Source organism: Neovison vison, chromosome 1 (genome assembly GCF_020171115.1).
Source record: "Neovison vison isolate M4711 chromosome 1, ASM_NN_V1, whole genome shotgun sequence".
Lineage (NCBI taxonomy): Eukaryota > Metazoa > Chordata > Mammalia > Carnivora > Mustelidae > Neogale > Neogale vison.
In genome coordinates, this window is record NC_058091.1 from 7911715 (window position 1) to 7930283 (window position 18569).

At 52.7% G+C, this 18569-nt stretch overlaps 1 protein-coding gene across 1 annotated transcript; it reads right to left on the minus strand.

Annotated features, from left to right (window-relative positions):
* Nucleotides 1-289: 289 nt before the first annotated feature.
* On the minus strand, nt 290-18517 carry PNLDC1 (PARN like ribonuclease domain containing exonuclease 1). Its single transcript, XM_044235433.1, has 19 exons — nt 18442-18517; nt 17982-18039; nt 17594-17667; nt 16258-16297; nt 15399-15522; nt 15150-15238; nt 13247-13347; nt 11711-11787; nt 11397-11540; nt 10840-10909; nt 8972-9057; nt 7796-7851; nt 4793-4857; nt 4347-4400; nt 4117-4159; nt 2337-2436; nt 1857-2032; nt 1630-1728; nt 290-353 (listed from the first exon to the last, which is right to left on the minus strand). Exons 1-19 carry the CDS (start codon nt 18515-18517, stop codon nt 290-292), a joined length of 1596 nt encoding a protein of 531 aa, XP_044091368.1.
* Nucleotides 18518-18569: the final 52 nt, after the last annotated feature.

The window sequence follows — 18569 nt, forward strand, 5'->3', positions numbered from 1 at the left end:
CTAGTCTGTCTGCACGTGAGACCCTCCGGAAGTCTAGCCAAAATTCCCAGAGATGCGGACGTCTTCCCATTTATAGAAAGAAAAGTTCTGGCCACAAAAGTACCACATCTAAGGATTTCTTTATCGTTGATAATCATTACAGAATTTCACCCTCAAAATAAAGTTCCTCATAAGGACCGCAGATTGGTTTGCAAGTAAAATATGATTTACACAAACAAAACCCGCAAAAAGCCCAAACGGATGGCTGTCCCAGAGAGGTGCAGAGATGGGAAAGGGCTGCCGGCTGCCCTCAGTGGCCAGGTCTTCCAAGGAGAAGCGCCAGGAGGGCCCAGGTGGTGACCACGCCACAGACCCTGCAGGAGAGAGAGGTCACAGTCCTGGACGGCGGCGGGCTGCTGGGGAACGGGCAGGTCCAAAAGCACGGACACATGCACAGGCCCCCAAGCGGCTCACCCGAATGTCCCTGTCTTGCCATCACTCTCCCACTATGAACTCCTGCCTCGAGGGCAGAATGGCTCTCAGACACGCGCAGACAAGTCATTTTCCTAGTGGTTGACATCAGAGGTTGCCAGACAGAGAAAAGACTGCCTAGGAGCCAAACGTTTTTCTTCAAGCGTCCGGTTCTCTATAGATATGGCTCCTAACCAGGAGGCCAAAACCCTCAGAGCAATCCCATCTTTCAGGTATGCAGGCCAAAAACCCTGATCCAAACTCGACCCTGCTCCCGGCGGGCCGTGACCCCCTACAGCACCCGACTCTGACCACTCAGACCACACAGCCCAAGCCCCAACCGGACCGTCCACCCACCTGCCCCTGCGGCCCTGTGCGTCCTCTGCAGTCGGCCGCACGCAGAGCCACCTCTGCGGAAAATCTCCGGCCACCTGCAGCTTCTCCCGGGCCCTCGCCCACGGCCCTCCCCTCCATTGGGCCACGCTCCTCGCCAGCCTCTCCTCGTGGTCTTCTCACAGTCCCGTGGCACCCGGACGCCTCCCCACAAGGGCCTCTGCCCCACTGCCTGGAGAGTGCTCCCCAGTGCTCTCCCTGGCTCATTCCCTTACCTCCTTAGAGACCTCATGGGGTCCCCACTTCTCCCTTATCCTCCTTCTCCCCCCCACGCCCACCTCCTGATCTGCTCGTTTTTAATAAACACTTGTCACCTGATCTATCCTGCAATTCACTTGTTCGCGGTTACCTCCCACTGGAGCATGAGTTCTAGGAGAGCAGGGATTTTGCTTCACTCGCTGAAGCCTAGAACCTACGATAGTACCCGACACGGCGGACGTTCAGTCAATGCTTGTCTGGTGTTACTGAAGGACATTCAGGTCACCACGCTTGACGAGGACTCCTTTACAACACATGCTGGTGGGGCGCCTGGCTGCCTCAGTTGCTGAAACATCCGACTCTTGGTTTCGGCTCAGGCTGTGATCTCATGGTCGTGAGATCGAGCCCCGCGTTATGCATGCTCTGCGCTCAGCTGAGAGTCTGCTTCAGATTCTCTCCACCTCTGCCCCCCCCCACTCGTGTGCACTCTCAAGTAAACCCATCTTTAAACACACACACGCCCCCAGCGAGTGAACTCTGCCCCCGCTCCGCCCTGGCAGGACCCGCACAGTGCTCCAGGTCACTCACTGCAACAGGCAGCTGATGTTCGGGGAGTGCCTCCAGTACCGGTACAGGGACACCTGCAGGGTGGGGTGGCCCCTGTACTCCTTCAGGATGCTCCGAGCACTGCCAAGAGACGTTATTAAGTCAGGCACGCGAGTGTCAGACCTGCTGCTCCAAGCAGACTCCAAGCAGCCGCAAAGGGCAGGGGCGGCCGCAGGGCGCAGGGCCATGTGGAGAGCAGAGGCACCTACTCCTTAAACTTATTGGTCAAAAGCAGGAACTGGCTCCGCGAGAGTCGCCGCACATCGAACTTGCAGAGATTCTGAAACTCACGGTAGACCTGCTGCTCGCTGACCCCCGGCCATTTCCGGACATGGAGGAGGAGGATGGGAGGTCGGATACTGGGGCAGTCTGGACCTGAGAAATTCTAGAAGGCGGGGAGAAGAGCAGAGGAGACTTTCTGCGATCCCTACGGACAACCTTCCCGGTGTGAAAACCCTACGAGGCTAAGAGAGAGTGTGTCTGGGCCAGGAAGGAACAGAAGGAAGGCGCGCAGCCACGTCGGTGTAGGCAGGAAAGCACACGGAAAGAGCAAGCCTAGCAGGATGAGAGCACCCTCTCGCTCTGATTTTGGTTGTTTCCAGACCACCCTGGAAAGGTCCCCAAGGAAACCAGGCTGATTCCCAGCACACGCCCGAGTAGGGGAAAGGAGCAAAAGAAACGCTACTCACAATCTTAGGGACCCCGGCTCGGATTAGATTCACCTGGTTCACATAGGGAGCCAGCACGTCGAGGTACAGAGGGAAGGAGGGCTCTGGCATGGAGCCGGCACTACAGGGAAAGAGAAAACCCCAAAGCATTCAAGCACACCAGTGGTCAAGCACACGTCCTCAGCCACAGCAAAGGGTCTGGAACAGGGGCAGGTGCCACCTCAGACCACTCTCCCCCTCCCTCCCTCCCTCCCTCCAAATCTGCAGGCCTCCCCCAACCCACCGACCCTAAAGAGCTCTCTCTGGGGCCCCAGACACAGCAGAGCTTCAGGCGGTCACCACCCATCGGGGACACTTGGGTAAAGACTCCTTGATCAGGCTGCCTGGGTGGCTCAGTGGATTAAAGCCTCTGCCTTTGGCTCAGGTCATGATCGCAGGGTCCTGGGATGAAGCCCTACATCAGGCTCTGCTCAGCAGAGAGCCTGCTTCCCTTCTTCTCTCTCCCTGCCTGCCTCCTGTCTCTTGTAATCTCTGTCAAACAAATAAATAAAATCTTTAAAAAAAAAAAAAAAGAAAGAAAGAAAAAGGACTCCTTGACCAACATCAGCAGTGGCTCAGAGAATTAGTGAGAGGCCACGGTCCAAAGGTCCACTGACAGGACATCGCCCTCCGTCCTGAAGGGCTGTCCCTTATCCCTCATCCTCGCGTGCCCTGCCTCGGTGCAGACATGACCACACACCAGAGCCCACGTCTGGGGGGGAACCACAGGCCTCACATTCAGGCAGGTCCGGGCTGCTACGGAACTTCACTACACCTAGGAGGGTTTTTAGGTCAAGAGGATTAGAACACAAGGATGGAAGTGCCAGACGCAGGGCACAGGGGCTCCCTTGCAGCTAGTGGCCCTCCCCGTCAGGTACACATGTACCTCCCCACTAGCACTTGGATGCTGTCAAAGCACAGGAAAGAGTGAGGGGGCAGATTTCTTATTTAAGCTAGATTCCTTATGTAAGCTATAAGGCTCACATCAGTAGGTCATAGGGTATTTCTATGCATAATAGCCATTACTAGAATAAAAAACATAGGCAGCACCAAAGCTAATAAATAAGTCCACAATCATTATTAATTTTATTAGTCTGAAAATTTTTCAAGTCCGCCTCGAAGACCCTGTTACAATTTTGATCCGCTCTTCCATCAGGCCTAAATCCTATTTAACAAACATGTACACCAAGGATTATGCTCTAGAATTCATATTCCAAGTGTGGCCCTGGTGCCTTGGGGCCCAGTGCTGTGGGCATCAAGGGCGATGCTGCCATGAGGGAAATGCATGTGAGGTTTCAATTTGGGGTTTTAAGAATCTCTCCCTTACCCACCCTAGTCCGCCTCACTCCCCCTCTCCCCAGCCCGCCTCTGTGGACCCCACGGAGGCGCCCTCCCACCTCACAGTGATTTCCCTGGTTATGAGAAACGGGGAGGGCCAACAGACAAAGCCAGCATAGCACACTGGGAAGGCCCGAGGCAGGGGGAGGCCCTGCACCTGACCTTACTACCTTGGCCTCCCGCCCCACAACTCCTCCCGATGCAGAGACAAGGGCCCCACACCAGCACAGAGCAGGCCGGGACGGTAGGAAATGCCATCCCGAGGAGGAGGGCAGCTGCCCAGTCGGCGACGGTCTCTGCACCACAACATTCGGCGCCCTCTCATTTTGGGGAGCCACAGGAGCCCCGAGGGCTTAGCAGACAGCAAGGGCTCAGGGGTTCAGACCGCCGTTCCGTGAGCAGGATGGAAGGAAGGAACACTCACCCATGCACTCTCCATGCGAGCAAGTGGGCCACTTTCAGGAGAACTGGAGGGGAAAGCTAGAGATGTGATACACGTCCAGGCTCAACCAGATCACCTCATCACAAGATGCCAACTTCTGCTTTACTTCCGTGATGCACAACCCACCTGGAAGTAAATGGAGAGCCTCGGGCTGGTGGGGGGCTACCACAGATAAAGCAGGAGGCCCCCTTTCAGAGGACAGCAACTCTCACCTGATCCACAGAGGAAGGCATCGTACGCGGCCTCATGGGGGTACTTGGTCTCCACTGCAGCAGCGCCCCAGAAGAGGAGAGAGCGGAGCAGCCGTCAGAACACGGCCTGGACAAGGAGTCTCCTCCCCATGCAGCTGCCCACCGACCACCCTCTTTCCTCCAGAGATGCGGGTGGGGAGAAGGGCGCACACACCGTCTTCAGCCCGGTGCCCCTGCAGCAGCAGGAAGCCGAAGCGGAGAGCCTCCCGGCAGGCCAGCCACATGCCCAAGGGGATCAGGAGAGCCCAGGAGCTGTGATGCCTTCTGGGGTGGCTCCTTTGTGAGGAGGGGTACACGGAGCGCCCCCCATGACCCTCCCACACGCCTGCCCACAGGGAGGCCAGGCCTCATTCTGCCACCTTAGTACTTGGCTGCCCGTGGCGCGGCTTATGCTCACGGGAACGTACCGTATTTTTCACACTTGCGCGCATGAATGACCACTGGCCCGGAATTTCTGGTCGGATTCAAGTCGCTGGTAGAGAAGAAAAACAGGATAAAGAAGACTCATTGCAAATAAGCCCTTCTTGGTCTCTCCTCACTGTGTTCATATAAGCAAAAAGCGTCCTCAGGACTGGGGTGCCTTTTAAACAAAAGACAAACGGGACCAGGCAGGTAGGGTCTTGGTAGGCGGCCACCAGGGCAGGTGGAGGAGCCCAGCAGGGCTAGAGGCTGCGGCCGGGTCGCTCGGGGCACCTGCCCCATGTCAAGCTGAGCCAAGGCACCAGGACACACACGACACCAGCTGGGACCACAGAGCTACCCCACGGTCCAAGGGGTGTCCGCAAGCCTCAGCCCGCTGCTGCAGTGCCCGAGGCCCACACGGAGCACTGAGGATACAGAGGTCATGGGCAGGAGGGTGGGCGGGCTTCCCGACGCAGGCGGTACCCCCGGAGTCCCGAGCCAGAGGAACTCGGGCCGCTGAAGCCACGTGGAGGCGGCCGGCACTTCGAGCGTGGGGAACACGCAAAGGCTGCGAGGGAAAGGGAGCGAGGCCCGGTGGCGAGGCCCGGTGGCGAGGCCGAGGCACAAGGTGCGGTGAAGCCCCTGTGGGCAGGGCCGGGCCGGAAAAGAGGATCTTCAGGAACATCAGGAAAACAGACCAGAAACCCGGCCTGATCGGCTTCAGATTTTAAAACCTCACTCCAGCGGCAGGGGTGATGAGCCAGGACAAGCCACAGGGTACCCGTGGGGACTCTACCATCCCTGGAATGAAAGAGGCGGGGCGGAGGCCAGGATGCTGGGCCCGCAGGGGAAGGGCAGACGGGAGAGACGCCAGAGATGCGCAGAATGTCCAGACAGACAGGAGTCCGCCGACTACAAGGCATGGCTGGCCCGCTCCCGGCTCTGGCACCAGTGGGGGCGCTCAATGAGGAAAGCTTCCCTTCGTTTCCCAACAAACCCAGGGTGTGTGCAGCGGACGCCGCGTAGACACGGGCTGAGCGCAGGCCGTGGTCCGAGTCCGTTCCCGCAGCCGAGCACACTCATCTCCATGGCACCTGCGAGTTCCCCACAGCCACGTCCTCAGGTCACAGGTGGTAGAACGGAGGCTCAGAGAGATGCAGTCATTCTCTCAAGGGTGCTGGTGGGGGGCAAAGCCGGGCTTTCGACCCAGGACGTCTGCATTCAGAGCCTGTGCATTTCCAACAAAACCTTCACATTCGCACACGGCCCTCAGCACGGCCCCTGGGGCCATAAGGCCTTGGTGTGAGTTGCTCCAGGCACAGACCGAGAACAATGCCAAGTTAAAGATGCTCGTGGCTGTGTGGGCAGGAAGGCCTGGCAGCCAGGCAGCGAGCGGGGGGTGTCCTGGAGATCTGAACGGTCACAGGCAGTGGTAGCGGACACTAAGGGAGCGCCGTAGGTCCCGAAGGGACACAGTAATGAGCAAGAAGAAGGCCAAGGAGCAACCCCGAGAGGACTTAAGAAATGGCTGGAAGGACAAGCGCCCATAAAGAACAGGCTGAAAACTATAAAACCCACCAGAAGTCCAGGGAGGGGAACCAGGGAAGCACGGGTGGGGAGAGGCTGGGGTGCCGGGCACCAGAGAGCCGTCAGCAGGCCTGTTCCGCGTGCCTCGTGCCTCATGCATCGGCCCTTGACGGAGACGACGGAGCCGCCTGCACCGCGTGAGATCACGAGAGCGAGTTCCGTGAGGGAAGAAAACCCGACCTCCGAGCGCCAAGGCCACAGAGAGGCCCCTGAAGAGGCGCATCACAAAGAGAAGGAGGAAGACTGGGGGGGGGGGGGAGCCGGAGGGGGCGGAGCCGGGATGGGGGCGGAGCCAGGAGGAGGCTCTGCGGTTTCTGGGCCAGGAGAACGCGGATGATGGGGAGGGGGCCAGGAGAACGAGGATGATGGGGAGGGTGGGGAGGGGGCCAGCCTGGAGGCCCCGTCAGGGACACTGCCCCGCCAGGGGAGGGAGGACCCCGGGTTAGGATGCTGGACAGGCAGGCGGAGGGCAGCCCTCCCTGCTGGGCCCCGCACACTGGAGGCGCTTGTGTGTGCGGGCTGCTGGGAGCCACCCGCACAGAGACGGGGCGGTGAATGTCTCCAGGAGGAGAGCAGGGAGTGCAGATCACCAGCACTTGGCCTCAGATTCGCTTCCTGGAAATGGGGACCCGGGGGACCCTGGTAGGGAGAACATGGAGCACGAGGCCCCAGAGGAGACTACTGCCGGGAGGGGAGCACCACGCGGGAGGTCGGAGGACCACCCCCACCACCAGAGGACGAGATCTGTTCTTGCAGAGAGGTGCCCCCTTCAGCTGCTGCGATGTGGCGCCCGCTCTCTCTGCTGCTGGGTTTGCAGGTCCTCCCAGCCAGGGAGGAAGCTGCTGAGCTCCCCAACCCTGGTGCTTCCCAGACAGGGTGCCTCTCCCAGTCTCCTACCCCCACCACCAGGACAACCCAGGCCTCAGTCAGTCAGGGCTGTGAGGGCAGGTAGGAGCTGCTTCTCATACAAAAATGTCAAGGTCACCCCTAGTTCTGGGGTCATTCAGTCAAGTGTTCGGGGCGCACCCACCACCTGCCAGCAGGCCCATGACACACATCAGGGTGCGGAAGGAAACAGTCCAATCTGCGGGAGCCTGCCCACCAGCAAGCAGACACAGATCAAGAGAAATGAAGCCACCACGCAAGTCAACAGCTGTAGGTATCTCATGGGTTCCTGGCCCTCCAGACAGGGCTTGCCCACCCAAACACTGGCAATGCTGTGGCTGGGGGATTCTAGGCCGTGGGGGGCTGTTCTGTGCATCCTGGCTTTTCCTCCAGATACCAGTATGGCCCCACTTGTCACAGCCCAAAATGCCCCCACACTGGCAGGAGTGTCCTGGGGAGTGAATCCCCCCCCACCATGAGAACCTGCTCTACAGGCAGCTCCAAAACAAAACAAAACAAAAACAATCCTTCCTTACCTGTTTAGGACTTCATAAACTTCTGAAAGATTTGAAACCCTTGGGAAATTCAGTTCCTAAAATTATGAAAAACAAATCAGGGAGAATAAAACTTATACTTTTCTTATGTGCTTTGGGTATTACCAAATGGTCATTAAAAGAACCTGCAAAATAATTCCTACAAACCCCACTTTCTATTCAAACGTAAGTGTCCTCATTCCTTATCAGGATGTCCAGGCACCTAGCAATCTTGGGTTTCCTAGAAGGTCCCCAAAAACCGAAGCTAGAAAAACTGCAACAACCCCTACTGCCTTCCTCAAAAAAGTGTTTAAGGGGTTCCATATACGTATGCCTCTAAGGTGTCAGGCTATGGCCAAGGACACACACATAGGACACCAGGCGCTCCAAGAACCAGAGAGTCTTGGGCAATGCCAGGTCACCCTAGAGCTCATCTCCTCTTGTGTGGCAAGGAGTCTACATGGGTCCCCTCAGATCAGTCCATGTCCTTCCTGCCTCACGCTAGGACTCTGCTACACGAGCAGCGTCACAGAAGTGTGCAAGAGCTAGACACCCGGGTAGTACGGTAACGAACGAACTCTGAGCAAGGAGGCTTTAAAATGCTGATCTGATTCCCCTTTCTCTGTTCCTAACTTCGAAGAGGCATTTAAGCCAGCTGGGTGCCTCTCTTCTCCAGGTGTGGTTCACTCCCTAACTGCACAACACAAGCCACCAGGGGGCTTTTGAAATGCCACCCCTCCCCCATCCCTCTAAACCACAGGGAGCTGGTAATGGGACCCCGGTGTCAAGATTGGCTTCCCTGGGGGACTGTAATGCGCTCAGGGTGGAAAACTCATGACCTTATGCCTCGGTCAAGATTTTTCGGGGCCTCCTCCAGCCTGATGCTCTTGGAGCGGGCTGCAAACAGTCCCCATGCTTACATGGAGCCCCCACACAAGGTGTCGTGCAGAGCACTGATGTAGATCAGACACGCTCCATGTAACTCATTCAAAACATGGGAGCCTGAATGAGGGAAGGAAAACAGAAGCTAATGGGATGAGCCAATGCTAACACACAAAGGAAGCCAGTACTGGCTGTAAAATAGGAGAGAAGGGATCCAGGAACGATTTTTAAAAAGAGACAAAGTCAAGTGTGACTGGAACAGAGCACTCCTCCACCCAAAGCAGTCCCGTTTGTTACCTTCCAGATATCCTTGGTCACGTTCTTGGTGTCAATGAGAACAGGAAACAGGCTGTGGATGTTCAGCTTAAACTGATCATAGCTTTCTGATTGACAGACCAGAGAGAAAGGAGTTGGCTGGTAAACATGGGGAGGGAGAGTCTCCAACCTAGCTTGTCCCCAACACGAACAAATAAAGCAACAAATAGAACAAAATGGGAGTGAAAAACTTCCTTTCCCCTGATTATTGAGAATGGATAGATCAAACCGCCATCGCCATTCATGGTGGTCAAGGCCAACTGGCTTCCCATTCGATTCGGGATATTGTCTACAGTCAACGTTAATGTAGCTTGCAAGGTTCTAGCCAACAGAAAAAGGGAGAAAGAGTGCTGTTGAAAAGACAGACATGAAATCGTCACTTGTAAGGAACCATTAAGAGAAGATCCAAGAAAATTCAGCTAGAAACTATGAGGGAAGTGCCCCAGTAAGGAATTACGCTATTGAGTGACTGATCAAAGGTCTGCCTAGATATAGTTTAAAGAAGTTTGTTGTGAAACCAACCAACACAAGCCTTGCTCTCCTCATTCTACTCCCTAAACAAGCAACTTCCCAGTGCTTTTCTCCGGGTCTGTGTTCCAAGATTGCTCAGCGGGCAGGGCTGTGCTATGGACAACTTCCCCAGGTTTCGGCACCTCCGTGTGGCTTCCCACTGCATAAGGGGACAGCCCAACTCCTGACCCAGCCCCGGGCCCACACCTCCTCACTCTCGTAGGACCAGGCCACATTCCCCACCTTCCCTTTCTTACCCAGCTCTTGTTCTCCCTGCAATTTTGTTTTGTCATCTTAGTTTTTCGGGTCATAGCTTACGAATTTTACTCCCACTTCTCTCCTGATTTTCTCAATATGGTCCAACTAAGATGTTTTGTCAATTCATTTCTTGGGGAAATCATAGAACCATCTCACCCTCTTCGTCTAGATAGTGTACATTACTTCCTTTAATTCCCTGATGCTAGAATGTTGGTGCTGTTATTACCCATTTTATAGGCAAGGAAGCAGAGAAAGTGCCTTGCGGGAGCTCACAACATAACCAGGGATGGAACAAGGACCCACATATGGCTCCCGAGTCCATGTTTTTATGGCTAAAAACCATAAACCCCTACAGGGTCGTGTACATCCAGCCAGGGAACCATCAGTCATGGAAGAGTATGGCCCAGCCACGAGACAAGGCCACACAGTCCCTGACACGGCACTTATTAGGTCGATGACACAAATGCTTTGGGTAAGCGGAAATACATGCAAACAAAATCGACTATATAGTGTGATCTAATCTGTGAGAACTCACAGAGAAAAAAGCAAACTATTAGGATTATAGCAGAGACTGAAGGCAGCTTCTCTCTCCTGCTCACATTTCTGATTTTATAAGGTTTTTTGTTTTTTTGGTTTTGTTTTATTTTGTTTTTAAAGATTTTATTTATTTATTTGACAGGCAGAGATTACAAGTAGGCTGAGAGGCAGGCAGAGAGAGAGAAGGCTCTCTGCTCAGCGGAGAGCCCGATGCAGGGCTCGATCCCAGGACCCTGGGATCATGACCTGAGCTGAAGGCAGAGGCTTTAACCCACTGAGCCACCCAGGCGCCCCTGATTTTATAAGGTTTTAAACAAGGATCTGGGACACCATCCATAACAGGGGTCAGAGTATCCATTCAAAAGTATGTTTTTCTGCAAAAAAATCACTTGACTTCACTCCGGGAAGATGGGAACAGGCACAGAGGTGCTGGGGCTCTGCAGAAGCCGACGGCTCGTGGGGAGACAGCAGAGGACGACCCTGGCCCACACCCCCTCACAAGGTGGCAAGTGAAGACGGAGAGGGGGTGGCAGGTGCGCCCATACCTGGGAGTGGCCTGAAGAACTTCTCGTGGAGATGCAGCAGGTCCATCATCATGTTGTGGCCCACTAAGGGCTACTTGGAGGAATCGACAGGTGCAGAGACAAGGTGTAAAAACAGACATCCAAGGTGAACACACCCTTGTGGAGGGGGTAGCTTTAGAACCCACGGCGATCCTAGCACACGGCAGTCCACCCCCGCTTCATGCACCCTCATGAGAGGTGGCCGAGGGCCTCCAGTGCCAGGATATCTAGCGGGGCACAGCAAGGATGTGGGGCAGGGTGTCCCTGCCGAGGGTCTAAACTGAAGACCGTCCCCCAGCAGTCTGAGGTCGGCTAGTAGTGTAGTGGCCGTGTGCCTAACGGGGGAAGGAACGCAGCGTTCCTGTCCCAGGAACTTTCCCCGTCACTATTTGGGGAAAGCAAGACTAGATCTAGGAAGCCAGTTGCTGACAGGAAAGAACTACTTATCTCAAGGAATCTTATTTTTGTTGGAGGACCCAGCCTATTTTTATGGTCAGAAACAGTTGCTAGAGAGCAAGAAAAAGATTTCTTTCCCCTACCTTTTGGGCTTTCACCAGCATCTGGAAAAACACTGAAAAACCCCTTGCAGAGAGAAGAATCTTCTCCTTCCAACAGCTCGCTCGATCACCGGAGGTGTTCTCAAGATACCACCGATGCTGTTTGCTCACTTTTTTCACTATTATCTGAGACAAGAGTAGAGACAAGTTCTCTGAATCCTGGGTTCCTGGGAATGAAGCCAAAGAAGCGGTTCATCTCGAAAGGAGAGAGAAGACGGGAGAAAACCTTTCAGAGGCCAGATTTGGCGGAATGAGAAAGGAGCCCCCGGACCACCCGCTCACAGGTTGGAACTCACCCCCTGGTCTCTCGGGACCGTCCAGATGTCGGGGAGGGCCTGCCGCAGCACCAGCTGGACCTCAAAAGCCTGGAAGCCTGCGGCAAGGAAACACGAGTCTGGTACAGAACCACCCAGACAGTGGCTCACCTTCCTCTCAGGAGAAGCAGAAGCTGAGAGTCGCATGGAGACAAAGGAGAGACAGCTCTTAGGTGTACCCAAGCCCAGGAGCCCCCACAACAGGGATGGCAGCATTCTTGCCCATTCTGGAAGTCTATCCCAGGGTCACTTGGGAGATGGACGACCCTGGTGATCCTTCGTGTGGGGGTTAGAGCTTTTGACATTCATCGCCTTAGAACAATGTACATTGAACAGTCTAAAGTTCTCTTCTAAAATAATAAACCCATTATGCTGCTGCCCATGATTTTGTAGCACTGTGCATTGGTTACATGAAAAATATTGATTTGCAGAGTTACTAGAATCTTCTGATGTTCGCACGTTACACACGATCAACCAAAGACACTTGTACCTACAGCCACAGACCATCAGAACGGTCTCAGTATTGGGAAGCTTGTCAAGCTCACGGTGGCAGACCGGAGTTTTCAAAAATTTGGGGTTTTGATGGAAAGCTCAAATTTTATCACTAGCAAATTCTGTGAGTTGTTTTCCTGCTAGTGACACAGGCTTACTCTTCTCACTTGAGAAAAGGACTGGAATACCCAAATCAGAATAACCACAGTCCCTACTTTCCTATAAAAAAGACATTCCATTCAAAGAAAAAGCGCAGACTGAGCTCCCAGCTCGGACGTGCATGAGCGTTTTCCTTCAGAGCAGCGCTGCCCTGCGGTTGCAACAGCAAGGTTTTATGCACGTGTATTTGGACCCAGTGAAATCAAAGGATGAGCAAAGGCGGAGATGTAATAAAGACTTCTTCTTTATAATAAAGGCAACTTCTGCACCACAAAGGTAGTTCATAAAAACTAGATTTCACATTTCTAAACTCGAAGTGGTGATGAAGAAAAGGACTTTTCTTCCCTTTTGGGAAGGCCTGCTCCAATGTGCGCTTTTACCCACTGCCACCCCCCCAGCACTATCCAAGCAAATGCCTGGGGACAATGGCAAGTGACCACAGAGTGAGATTCTGATAATACTTTTGAGCTGGTGGACCCCTCGGAAAGGGTCTGAGACCCCAGGGGTCCAGAGACCAGGCCCAAGGACCACTAACCGAGGGCGGGTTCATTGTGATTCCACACTGTGCCATGGAGGGTAAAAACGTCCAAAGATGAACACAAGTAAGTACGAGTAACTCAGGCTCTCAGGAATGGGATAAAAGGAGGACACTGAACATCTGGACATCTTCAATCTTAAAAGTCAAAATAGGTCAAAAGCCTCCCACTTCTGAGTTGGGGTCAGGGCTTTATCTAACCCCAGTGACAACACGTGTGCTGAGCCAATGCCAGGATCCCCAGGAAGGAGAGCGTACGCACCCAACAACCCCTGCATGCGACAGTGACCAGCCCCAACACCCGCAGGCTGGGCACGCAGCCTCCTCCGTACCAGTTATACCAGGGAGAGTCATCCAGTCGCCCTCCTCTGCCAAATCCAGCCACCTCGTCACCTCATCGATCACCACCTTGATCTGGTCTTTATCCAGAGAACTGGAAACAGCACATGAAAGTGGGGTGCTAGAGAGAACCACCAGAGCCTTCTGGCCACGGTGACACGACAAGAGTTTTGGAGGACTCTGGGTTTAACACTGGGATCTCAGCAACAAAACGGACCCAGAACAAACTATTTTCTGAGTCTTGTTCTGCAAGAGTGAACCAAACACTCGGCCAATTCTCTCCCATCCAAACGCAGGAGCAAGTTTCATCCCTTTCTGCTTCACTGGGTTGCATGGGAGCTATAGCCGACACTAAACACTACTGGCAGGCCTGTCTGCTTAATTCAGCTTTGGGGGCAAAAAATCACCATCTGGTGAAATAAGGAAAAGACAGAACTTTGGTAAGTGCGTCTTCTACATTAGAAATAGAAGAAAACAGTGTTATTTTGAGATGAGGAAAGACTTTTCTCCAACATTTGAAAATAACAGAAGATGAAAAATTCAAATAGACCTTTTCTTACAAAAAGCTATATTTTTATGTGAAAACCCAAGAATAAGGATTTCAGGGGAAGAAAAAATGTTAAAAGTGACCTCTAGGAGCACCTAACTGGCTCAGTCAGTAGGACACATGACTCTTGATCTTGGGATTGAGTTCAAGCCCTACCTTGGTCGTACAGCCTACTTAAAAAAAGAAACCATCCAATACTACATAGCTATCTGGACCCAATATTCGATCATAACATTCCAGAGTTTAAAATTGGTCTAACTTAACCTCCCCTCCTGATAAAGGCAAAAAATCGGAAGTGCAAAGAGCTGAAATGACTAGTTCATCTCCAGACTCTGTGAGCACGACCTGCCTGGGGCCCAGGGGACCACAATGCTGTCACTCCATCACTCCTGGTCCTAGCTCTGTAGTAGTAGTGGTTTTAAGTATGATAACCAGCACTGGGAGCTCAAGAGAGCACCCAGCACTGGGGTGCCTGGGTGGCTCAATTGGTTAAGCATCTGCTTTTGGCTTGGATCGTGGTCCCAGAATCCTGGGATCGAGCCCTGCATCAGGCTCCCTGCTCAGGAAGGTGTCTACTTCTCCCTCTCCCTCTGCTGCTCCCCCTGCTTGTGGTCCCTCATTGTCAAATAAATAAAAGTCCTTAAAAATAAATGAAGGATTTTTTAAAAAGGCAGAGACCTGCCCTCAGGAGCATACAGATTCAAGAACACAGGGCAATATGTCCAGGCCAAGGCACATGACTGGTGTCATCAAGGTTACCTCTAATTTACCACGAGACATCCCTGAGATGGCACTGAAGGCCAGCCCAACCTCTCACAGGGAGTCCACCAGGGCCTGCTTTTTCCCCTGCAGCATTGGAATGAAGCTCCTGCTTTTTCATTTGAGTACTGAGTGAAGAGCCGGTGCCTTTCCTTTTCTCCCCTTCACTTTTTTTTTTTTTAAATATTTTATTTATTTGACAGAGAGAGATCACAAGTAGGCAGAGAGGCAGGCAGAGAGAGATGTGGAAGCAGGCTCCCTGCTGAGCAGAGAGCCCATTTCGGGGCTCGATCCCAGGACCCTGAGATCATGACCTGAGCCGAAAGCAGAGGCTTAAGCCACTGCGCCACCCAGGCGCCCCTCCCCTTCACTTTTCAACATGAAAGTCACACTCAGTGCAGAAGGACGGCTCTCATCTCATCAGCACTTCGAGCTGTCGTTTTTGGCGGATCACACGCTGCCAAAGCCACCCCTGCTAAAGAGGATGGACTGAAGTCACCGTACCCGTACCCAGGCCAGCACGCCAAACCCACAGAAAACTCAGAACAGCGGCACAGAGACTATCGAAGCCCCAGAGAAACAGGTTTTACCTGCGAACTCTCCAGTTTCCAGTCAGGATATTGTGTTTAATTTTCTTCTCCTGCTCTTCATTCATATACGGGATCCCATTTTTGAGAAACTAGACAAGGAACAAGGAAACTAGTAGAGGCATCCTCTGGGCAGGGGAGCAGGGGGAAAAGAAGCCTTCCTTGTATAGTTCATGTGGACAGGAAATGGACTCAGCCCAGCTGGACCAGAGAACCTTTAAAACCTTCCCACTTCCCTCCTCTGTGTCATACCTTGTTGTAATCGAAGCCATACTGATTCAAAAACTGAACACTAGAAGCCTGGAAAGAGAATTCTGAATCCAAGATCCCAAATGTCGTCGGGAAAAGAAAGAAGTTACACGAATGGGCTACATACCTATAAAAAAATAAAATAAATAAATAAATGAATAAATGTAAGAGGGGCACCTGGGTGGCTCAGTCATTAAACAACTGCCTTTGGTTTAGGTCATGATCCCAGGGTCCTGGGATAGAAAGAGCCCCGTGTCTGGCTCCCTGCTCAGTGGAAAGCCTGCTTCTCCCTTTCCCACTCCCCTTGCTTCTGTTCCCTCTCTTACTGTGTCTCTCTCCGTCATATAAATAAAATCTTAAAAAAAAATTTTTTTTAAATGTAAGAATGAAAAGCTGAAACAATTTTTATAAAATTCTAGCTCACAAAGCTGACTTCGGAGCAGGCTGCTCCTTTCATTCTAAGAGTATTTGAATGTTGGCTGTTTCTAGCACTAACTAGCCCTGGGGCCAAAGGAAAAAGGCAGAGATCCTGCCCACAGGGAAGAGCCTGGCCCCCATCCTGACTGCCGGTCCTGGAGCCACAACGCCCTCATTCCAACACCGTGTTAACTGCTACTCTGAGGGCACAGACACAGAAATGGGGAGAGGGGCACTTAAGTGCTGGGAAAGGCCCCCAAGAAAGAGGTTGTGCCGGGAGAGACTCGGAAGAGACAGAAGCTGCAGCAGACAGCGGGGTGGAAGGGCACAGAAGCAGAGGAGACTATGCAGTGTCCAGGGCCAGCTGGTTCAGACCCTGAGGCAGAAGGTGCAGGGGAGCAGGTGGAGAAGATCAGTGGGTAGGAGCCAGGTGTTTTGCACGTACTTGTTTGACTCTCCTTCAATACTGGAAAACACAGACAATCCTAAAAGAAAGAAGATAAAATGAATACCAAAGAAAACGTCCCAGAAGTAAGCTTCAGAAGTGAGCTTCAGAAAGGAAACACTTTATGCAATACTTTGCACTTAAGATACTGTGTACCCATTAGAATAAGATTATCTCCTAAAGAAAGAATATATAGAGCCTGAGTGGCTCAGTTGCTTAGGCAACTGCCTTCCACTTAGGGTGGATCCCAGGGTCCAGGGAGTGAGCCCTTCATGGGGCTCCCTGCTCATGGGGCGTCTGCTTCTCCTTCGTCCTCTGCCCTTCCCCCGACTCATGCTCTAATACAATTTTAAAAAAAGAAAACAGAGACTTGGAACAGGAGAACCGTCAAATTATAATTCACACTGAAATTATTAAAACAGAACGGTGAATGGTTCTTCAAACACAGAATACGGACCTTTTTTCTAGTTTTAAAACTAACCAGAGTAAAATAAATAAATAAATAAAATTTTAAAAAACTAACCAGAGTAAATGCTAAAAAAAACAAAAAAAAAAAACATGAAAATCTATACAATTAGCAGCTTTAAAATGTCCATATTGCTAAAGAGACCTTACACAAAGTGAAGAAGGCTTCAAAGTAGGGGAGGACAACAGAAACATATCCACATGCTGTTTCATATACTTTCCATAGAGATTTTACTATTAAGTAAAAAACCACAACAGAATAGCAAAGAACAAGGAGAGAGAGCAACATACACACAGATGTTCACCATTCATAGAAAAAAAAGCAAGAGTCGGTAAAATCTGCTGGAAGTACACCAAATACATACATCCACACACAACAGGACAATCAAAACAACTTGTTTTATTACACACAAAAGGTCACCCAAATGTACATCATCAGGAAACTGAGTCAATCAATCTATTCAGTTTGGAATACTAAGTGACTGTTAAAAATGGAGAGCTGTCTATGCCCATAGAGAAAGATCTCTAAGCCCCATTAGCAAAATAGGCTGCAGGGCAAAATGCTTATAACATTATCTTGTTTGTGTAAGTTTTCTGTAAACAAAAATCATACACATTTTTCCTTGAAAGACGGTACAGTCTCCTTCATGTTGACAAACTGAGGCAGGAGAACAGAGCTGCTACACTAGGTTTCTGCTTTGTTGCACAGTGGGAGGCGCACAGGCAAAACACAGGTAAAATCCAAACAAGCATCCCAAACCACAGCCAGTCGCTCCAAAAGGGGTCCAGGCTGTTTCACCGCAGGAAACACAAAGACAACACAGGTACCTCCTTCAGGGACTCCTAGCAAACGGCTGAAAAGGACACTCACCAATCTGACAGATTGTGAACTGCTGAACACTGTGGCGGGTTTTTAGATACCACTCCGAGGGCAAGTCAAAGAGACTGTGGGGAAATAACAGGCATTTCATTCCACACGCAAGGAGAGGGCATGAAGGGGCCACAGCCTCACCGTGGGATGGGCACCTCTCAGCCAGAGGGAGCATTTTACCTTGTGACCACTAGCGAAGACTAACCGGCATTTTGAGGACAAAGGTCAGGTCCCCAGACACCCCTTCCCGCCCTAAAGTGCCATCTTGCCCCCTCAAAGCCAACAAGAGGCCTGCTGAGAAAGAAGGGGACATGGCCGGAATGCTAGTCTCAAGGGCACAGGTGAACGCACCCCCGGCAGCCCAGCTGTAAGGCAGCTTTGGCTTTACCTGATCTGCTGGGGGCGGGACAGGTTAGAGCGAAGGCCCGTGAATTCTATGTCCAGACCTGTGCGCAAAAAAAAAAAAGACAAGAGTCCCCAGACACAGACCAGTGCCCCACTATTCTTGCTGTCAATGCTGCAGGTGGCAAACGTGTTCGGCTCACCGTCGGTGCTCAAGAGGCCAGGTGGGGTCAAGGGGACGAAAAGGAGAAAGCCAAAGCAAGGACACGCCAGGCCGGTCATCCCATGGGCCGGGCTCCACCTGGGCCAGAGCGGGGCCAAGGCCGTAGGTGCTGCGGGACTCTCCCGCCCTTCTGAGGGGCCCTACTGGAGCCTCCCGAGGCCTGGCGCTCGTCCCTACTGGGCCTCACCTCCCTGCCCCGTCCCGCCCCGCCCCTGCCCTTCCCCGCAGGCTCACGGGCCCCCAGAGCTGAGCGGCGACACTGCCGGGACTCCCCGCGGCTCACCCACGAAGTCAGCGCCCAAGACGAGCTCCTGCAGCAGAGGGAGGCTCTGCTCGAACTCGTCGGCGCCCACGTCCATGGCCACGCAGCTCCGCCCAGGGCGCCGGGTGCGAGCGGCCACGTGCTGCCAC